General features: G+C 46.4%; 1 protein-coding gene across 1 annotated transcript in view; it reads right to left on the reverse strand.

The window, feature by feature from the left end:
* Positions 1 to 5,739, reverse strand: part of LOC135219068 (uncharacterized) — a 149,043-nt gene extending 143,304 nt beyond the window's left edge. Inside the window, exons 1-2 of the mRNA XM_064255498.1 lie at positions 5,582 to 5,739; positions 4,730 to 4,870 (exon numbers count right to left, since the gene is read on the reverse strand). Of these exons, the coding sequence (XP_064111568.1) occupies positions 4,730 to 4,817 (88 nt within the window). The 5' untranslated portion in view covers positions 4,818 to 4,870; positions 5,582 to 5,739. The remainder of the gene's footprint in view (positions 1 to 4,729; positions 4,871 to 5,581) is intronic.
* Positions 5,740 to 8,319: the final 2,580 nt, after the last annotated feature.

Raw genomic sequence — 8,319 nt, forward strand, 5'->3', positions numbered from 1 at the left:
GGGTCTCAGATTCAGTCTCCCTAGAGAGATGAACTGCTCCAGCGAGGAAAGAGTGCCAGAAGACTGAGCCATTCCCCCTCGCTGAGCTTCGTTCTTCTCTAGGAAGACCGAGATTTTTTCCAACCCTTTCGAGATTCTTTCCTGGGATGGATACGCTCGAAAAACCCGAGCCCAAATCCATCCGAATCCCAGATAGACGATAGTCTGACTGGGGATTGTGTGAGACTTCTCGAGGTTTACGAGCAATCCGAGAGATCTGGTCAATTGAAGAGCTATCTCCAAGTCCTCCAAGCACTTTTGTCTTGTCTGCGCTCTTATAAGCCAATCGTCTAGGTAAAGAGATATCCTCACCCCCTTCAGATGTAGCCATCTTGCTACGTTTCTCATCAACGCTGTAAACACCTGAGGAGCCGTCGAGAGGCCGAAACACAAAGCCCTGAACTGATAAATCCTTCCCTGCACCATGAATCGAAGATATTTCTTCGACGAATGATGCAGGGGGACGTGAAAGTATGCCATCTTGCAGGTCGAGGAGACCATCCAAATCTCCTGGACGCGAGAGCAGAGAGAACCGAGTTGGATGTCTCCATGGAGAACTTTGTCTTCTCCACGAAGCGATTCAATGCACTCACGTCCAGGACAGGCCTCCACCCCCCGAGGCTTTTGGCACCAAAAATAGGAGATTGTAAAAACCTCGGGAGTGCGGATCCTGTACTACCTCGATGGCCTCCTTCTCCACCATTTGCTGCACCAGTCCAAGAAGGATCTCTCTCTTAAAGGGTCTTTGTATCTCGCTGACAGCTCCCTCGGAGTCGTCGTCAATGGAGGTCTGTTCTTAAAGGGGATGAGGTATCCTTTCCTCAGCACTTGCAGGGACCAAGAATCTGCTTTCATTGAAGCCCATGCTTCCGAGAATCCCAGAAGTCTGGCCCCTACTGGCGATTGGAGGACTGGAATCTCATTTTGCGTTCTTCTTTGGCTGGAACTAATGGAAGATCTTCCTCTTTTCTCTCCTCCTCTCTTCCTTGGGGCTCGGCTAAAAGCTCTACCTCGAAAGGGCTGTTGGGCAGGTCTTGGCTCCCTCTTCGAGACAGAAGCAGCTGGCCTAGGCTTCTTAGCAGAATGTACCAGCAAATCCTGTGTTGCCTTCTCAGTAAGCGTATGGGAAATGTCCTTTACCAACCGAGAAGGAAACAGCTGTTTAGACAGAGGGGCGTATAAAAGAGAGAAGCTCTACTGGAGAGACTGCTTTGGTAAGAAAAGAACCAAAGACAGCCCTCTTCTTTAATACTCCTGTCCGAACAAGGATGCCACTTCAGCCGATCCGTCCTGCACTGCCTTGTCCATGCATGCCAAAACACTATGCAAGACTTCTGGTTCCAAAAACTGAGGGTCTTGAGTCTTGTTGGCCAAAGCCCAAGGGACCAATCTAGGAAGTTAAAAACTTCCAAGACATGGAATATTCCCTTGAGGAGATGGTCCATTTCAGACATTGTCCAGCTTGTTTTGGCCGATGGAAGTGCATGCCTCCTTGCCGAATCCACCAAGGTCGAGAAGTCCGCTTCAGCAGATGAGGGAAGAGAAAGTCCCATAGATTCTCCTGTGCTATACCAAATCCCTCTCTTCCCTGATAGCCTGGAAGGGGGACAGGTAAACACAGTCTTCCCCGCCTCCTCCTTGGTTTTAAGCCAATTTCCAACCGACTGCAAAGCCCCTCTTCATTGAAATGGTCGGTTGCATCTTCAAGAAAGAGGAAGACTTCGCAGCCTTCGTACTCGAAAATAAAGGACCGAGGAGAAGGAGGGGCAGCAGGACTCAGAGACTCTCCAAATTCTTTTAACAAGAGGGCTGCTAGTATCTTATAATCAGAAAGACCTGCCCCCTTGTTTTCTCAGAGTCCGAAACATCCTCCAATTCCGGTTGAGTTTTTATTCGGAAAAGAGTGTGCGACCGGAGGACTCCTCTCTCGGGAATGCACAGGCTTGCAGCAACACCGGCTGCAAACCTGACAAGGGCTACGGTCGCTTGTGCGACATCTTGAGTCCCCTGCCAGGAGAAGGCCGATGTTGTTCTTTTACCCTAAGGCCCTCCTGACAAGGACGACGGTCGCCTGTGCAACAACTTTCGTCCCTACCAGGAGAAGTCCTTAAATGTCGTTCCCTTTTTTCATGATCAATTCCTTCCCGACAGGGGCTACGATCACCTGTGCGACACCTAGAGGCCCTGTCAGGGGAAAATTGATCTTGAGAAAAATCCCAAAGAGGAGCCTCCAAGTCCGCTTCAAACTCCGATAACTCATCCAAATTGTATTCTGGATTGTACAAATCCTTGCGCCTGCTTTCAGGCGCTCGCTTTACGTCTTGTTTCAGCCGCTTCAGGCTTTGCAGGCGCCTTGCGCCTCCATTGGGACGCTTCAGGCTCTTCAGGCGCTTTGCGCCTCGTTTCAGGCGACCTCAGGCTCTTTAGGCGCTTTGCTTCTTCTTTCAGGCGCCTCAGGCTCCCTAGGCTCTTTGCTTTTCCTTTGAGGCGTTCTAGGCTCTCCAGGGCGCTCTATGTTTCATATCAGACGCTCTAGGCTCTCAGGAGTTAAATATTTCCTTTTAGCCACTTCAGGCTTTTCAGGCGCGTTGCGCCTCATTTCTTTTACTTGAAGAACTTTACGCCTCATTTCAGGCGCTCCAGACTCTTTCGCCTCGCCAAAAGAGTTCCAGGATCTTCAGTTACTTTGCGCCCTCCCTTCAGGCGCTTCAGGCTCTTTGCGCTTACCTTTCAGGAGTTCGTCCGATTTCGGGAGTTCCAATTTACTCCTCGATACGGACATCTCATGTGCTTTCTTTCTAGTAGGAAGTTCCCTATACACATCTTGTCGCCTTGACAGCGTTTTGCGCTTGACAGTAGCTGACGTCTGGGTGGCGCCAGGCTTCTGGCAGGCGCCTCGTCCGAGTCTCAGATAGTTCTAAAGGACGGATCTTTTGATACGGAGAAATCTATCCTTCCTTCTAGGCTGATCAGATTTAAGAACTCCTACTAGGGAAGATATCTTTCTGCATATCCTCTAACATCTTCGTAGCTACGTCTCTCTTTTCCAACCTCCGATGCAGGAGAAGAAGCTTCTGAATATACATTCTTCTTCCTCTTTTGCCGGAGGATATTCTTCCGGAAATTCTTCAGGGCTTGAGTCGAATGAAGGAGACTTCCAAGTTCTCTTCGAAGGTCTCGACAATCTATCTGAACTCCATCCTTTTTTTAGATGAGGAATCAGACGAAGAAAACACTGTTTCAGGACGTCTTTCCAAACGACTATCCTGGCAGCCCGGGACGTAACTACAGGATCTGCCGAGGGGACGCCTGACCGGGTGGGGATTCTCTGAAACCTCCATGCGGCTTTCGACATTTCTTCTCCACTGGTCTTGGGAGCTTGAAGAGGTCTAGGCCTGGGAGCGAGACAGAGCCGATCAGACGCACCCTCCACTTCACTGGGAACACTTTCACTGCACTTACTTCCAGTTCTTTAATTTTTTTGTTCCATATGTTTAAGCGAAGCTTTCAGACTCGCAATTTCAGATGTTGAGCTTGCCGAGTCCGATAATCGGGAAGGTAAAGCTGTATGGGAGGAAACAACTAGGGTTATCAATAGGCAATAGTCCGCTAACTGGCTCGTTAGAGACCGACCTACTTACACTCTTGGAAGAGGCTTTTCTAGCCCTATCTCTCTCCAACTTTCTTAGGTAGGAATTAAGCAACTTCCATTCCTTCCTCATTCAAATTCTTGCACTCATCACATGTATTCAATTGAGAGCATACATTCCCTCTACAATTTTTTATAAGTGGTGTGAGGATCCACCGAAGCTTTCGGCAGTCTCACAAAACAATTCTCATTCACACACACTCTGAACGAAATCGACACGTCAGACATTATGAGAAATTCCAAAGCCAAAATCCAGAAAACAGTCCACAATAGCGTATGCCAAACCAAAGATGCAATACGTCACCAAAATAGCAGTCCAAAAGATCAACGGCGTAATGAAATTCGAAATTCAAGTCAGGAGGAACTAGCAACGATGTTACTAGTACCGCGACAGAGAAAAATCTGGCTTAAAACGGAATAGTTCCTATCCTGCCACCCAGCGGCAGGCGGCGGGATCACCTGACCTACCTGTAGTGTGTGCCGCAAAATTTGAATTTCTGTCGGGGACGACGGAGTCTATAGCTAAGTATATATCTGACAGGGAAGTTGAATGTATGAAAACCCTGATTTTCATTTTGATTCTAACTGGTAGCTCTTGGATATGTTGTGATGCAACCACAGAAAGTTTTTCCATTTTCACCAAAATTGACAACCTTATTCTCGTATTTCATCCTTTTAGAATACATCATGACAGGGAATATAATGCTAATTTAAAATCAAAACTAATAAAATGTTTACTCTTGAAAGCATTTGCAAAGTTCAAAATCCTCTGCTTAAAGGCAATAAAATAGAGATCTTTTTAAAATTAGAATATTCAATTACTTAATCTATACAAGGAAGTGTAAATTAAACTTTACTATAACAATCAGATTTTTGAATACACATGTAAATAGACCGACAGACAGGTGATACCCGAAGTGTAGAATTCCACCAAAGGAGCACCTATAAATTGAACAAGTACACATATGTACCTGTGTACCCTCTTTTAGGTGTTTCTCTATAAACCTTATCCTTCGTCTACTTAAAGGCTCTCCAACTTACCTCCTGGCTTGCAACAAGCACAGTTTGTGCCATAGCAGGCAGAGCTGTCAATTGCACCGTTACAAGTACTCCAGGCTGTGGGTTTCATGCACGTGCCATGAGCAGCGTCACACTGGGGCTTTTCAATGTAGACAGTAACATCTGAAATGACCAGTAGTGGTGAAAACACTCCGCAGACATAGCAGTAAATGCTTAACTCCTCAAATGTTTACAACTTCAGGGCTCTATTTGTATGTTACATAGTTCGGTTTGTCTCACTCGCTTCTTGAGTATTAGTGAAGATTGTATGGAAGACCTAATAATACTGTATTTTTCTTTAGAACTGATAGTTATTCTTTAAGGTTTCTCTTCACAATAGTATACGAAGCAACACTGCAGCGTATATCTTTCTCTTAAGGACGATATACGTTAACAGAGAAATTACAATTTTTAAAACAAAGGATTTTGGTGCTCTATACCTTTTTTTCTATTTTTTTTTAATTAAAGAAAACATGGCAAGGAATTGGAATATAAGATTTAGGACAGGCACTGGAAACTAAGAGGTCATTCAGCACTTATGAAAACAGATCAAAGGGGGTTTTAAGGCGTAACAGGAGGAAAACGTCGAAGTTGCATTATGAAACAATTATTAGGAGAGGGTGGAAAGTATGATGGAAGAAAGAGAATAAAAATGGAGGTATAGAAAGAAAGAAAGAAAGAAAGGGGTAACGCTTACAGTGCACTGTGTGTGGTGGGATGGTGGCACTACCTTCCTATGAGGCAAATAATGGCAAGAAATGTCCCTATTAACAGAGAACAGCATCCAGAATGAAGAAGAGGTCTAGCCATTTTTTCGTGTGGAAAGTCACTTACCAGTAATGCAGCAACCAAGTACGACTCACTGCAGCCTTCATGGTAGACGGGAGCATTGCATTGGAAGTTACTATTCTTGTTGAAACATTGTCCTCCATTACTGCTACACTTCTGAAGAGGTGTGCAAGCTGGAAGTTTGAAACAAAGAACATTAATCTTACTCTTCATCTTACAGATGATCTAAAGTTTCAAATCAATTCTCAACCATAGTCGTTGTTTTACACCAAAGCTTTTGTTCCTAATTTCAACAGAAATCCGGTGTGAAATCTAATTAAATTAAAGGGGACATCAATATAAATTTAGAAAAATGATATTGTTAAGATACAATAAAGTTTTGTACATACTTACCTGGCAGATATATACTTAGCTATAGACTCCGTCGTCCCCGACAGAAATTCGAATTTCGCGGCACACGCTGCAGGTAGGTCAGGTGATCTACCGCCCCTGCCGCTGGGTGGCAGGAATAGGAACGATTACCGTTCTAGAACCAGATTTTCTCTTCCACCTGTCTCCTGAGGGGAGGTTGGGTGGGCCATCAATCGTATATATTCTGCCAGGTAAGTATGTACAAAACTTTATTGTATCTTAACAATATCATTTTTGTACATGGAACTTACCCAGCAGATATATACTTAGCTGATTGACACCCTTGGTGGTGGGAAAGAGACAACTATTTACTGAATAGACAGGTAAACAACATACGTTGTAGGTAATAAATAAATAAAACCTTGGTTCCTACTTGATCAGGCGGAAGACTCCATGGCTAATGCCTAGGAATCTGCTTCGCCTCAAGAGCCTCAGCGAGGATGTGACCTATGGCTAAGAGTTCTTGTGGGTCTCGATGGGTCTTATCCATTTACTCGACAGAGCCTCTTCCATGACAATATGCCTATGCCTAGTGGCATAATTAAGGAGCACAACACCGATCCCGATCACCTGATCCTAACACGAGGGTTAGTGCTTAAGTTGAAAAGAGTTATCTACAAACTCCTTTCAAAAAACCCAAAGAAAAAACACGACGTTAAATAAATTTAACTCACTAGTTAAGGATCAGTATCTGCTCCCTATCCAGCAATGTATCCGCAGACACGTATCAACCAAGAGAGAAGGATCCCTCGAAGGTTATCTTGACATCCTTCGGATAATGGAAAGTCAACACAGAGTTGCATCTCCCGTATGTGACAGCTAATATGTCCCCTTATGACATATTGTTAGGGAAAGAACAAGAATTCGGAAAAGCTCGCACTTCATGCGGCTTTTAATTCTCAGCTGTTTGAAGGAATCATCAATGCACTTATCAAGTGCTTAGAGATCACAATGTCTCAAAGAAGGCCAGGGCGTTCTTTGATATAGATCTCTTCTGGTGAAGCCTGGAGCCTGGCTAGCGCTTCGTGCCTGGCAGGGCGCCTAGCGCCTGTCTAGCGCCTCGCGCCTGGCTGGAGCCGTTGCGCCTGAATGGCGCCTAGAGCCTGGCTGGAGCCTCGCGCCTGGATGGCGCCTTGCGCCTGGCTGGCGCCTGATTGGCTCCTCCTTCCTGGCTAGCGCCTCGCGCCTGGCTGGAGCCTTGCGTCTGGCTGGTGCCTTGCGCCTGGAAGACACCTGGAGCCTGGCAGAAGACTTCATGATTACTGTCTATGAGTCTGCATGCCTCAAGAGTTTCAGCGAGGTAGGGACCTATGACTGACAAACCCTTCTGGATCATGTCAATGGGGGCTAGCCGCTTACACGACAGAGCCTTCTCGGATCGTGCCAATGGGGGCTGACCCACTTACATGGCAGAGCCTTACCTGTATCATATCAATGGGGACTAGCCCTCTTACATGACAGAGCTTTAGGTTTCTCTTTACTGGAAGGAGCCTTGCGCCTGGATGGATCCTCAATCCTGACTGGAGCCTAGCCTTGAAGGAGCCTGGCTGGCTTCTAGAGCCTGGCTGGCTCCTAGAGCCTGGCTGGCGCCTCGCGCCTGGCTTGGCTCCTCCACACTTGCTGGAGCTTCGAGCTTGGAAGAGTCTCTAGGCTGTCTGGCGATGTCCACCATCGGACACTCTTATATCTGTCCGATTGTTCGCCTCTGGCGCCAGGTTGGAGGCCCACTCCTTCTCAGTATCCGACCATGACAGAGTTCCTTGGAACTGTCCGCCTCTGGCGTTTTTCGCCTGTATTGGCATTTGGCGCTTGGCTGGCGCTACATTGTCCGAGAGTCCTGAACAACCACATAGTTTATCAGGAGACTGGAGAAGGGTGGAAGAAATTCTTCCCCTTTGAGCTTTCGGCCCCTGGCAAGGGAGGTGATTTTAGTCAGCTACACCAGTAGACGACAGGATATCTAACAATACGAGAGAGAAGAGTCTTCCTCCGAGGAGGATCCTTCGTGAACACTTCTTTTGCTAACGAGATCTCTTCTTACATGTTGATGAGGTTCCTCGTTGCAGAATCTTCCCTATCCTTGCCCGAAGGAAGGGAAGGATCTGGAAGTCAAAGGAGACTCTGAGCTGAAATTGGGCGGAACCCTGATTTCTAGCTCTTATTGTATCCTTCTGAATACCTTCTGGGAAGCATTTTGAGCCCTCATCGCACCCCGAAGACTCTGTAGGCAAATGTTTAAACCATCTCTTCTTCTGTAGATGAAAAGAAATGTAAGTACCCTGCCTGGGCAACGAAACTTCTATCTGAAAGCGTTGCGTCAGGAATAGAGGGATTTAGTTCTTTTGCCAGACATACTATGCTGGCAAGAACCC

This window comes from Macrobrachium nipponense, chromosome 1, assembly GCF_015104395.2.
Source record: "Macrobrachium nipponense isolate FS-2020 chromosome 1, ASM1510439v2, whole genome shotgun sequence".
NCBI classification, from domain to species: Eukaryota; Metazoa; Arthropoda; class Malacostraca; order Decapoda; family Palaemonidae; genus Macrobrachium; species Macrobrachium nipponense.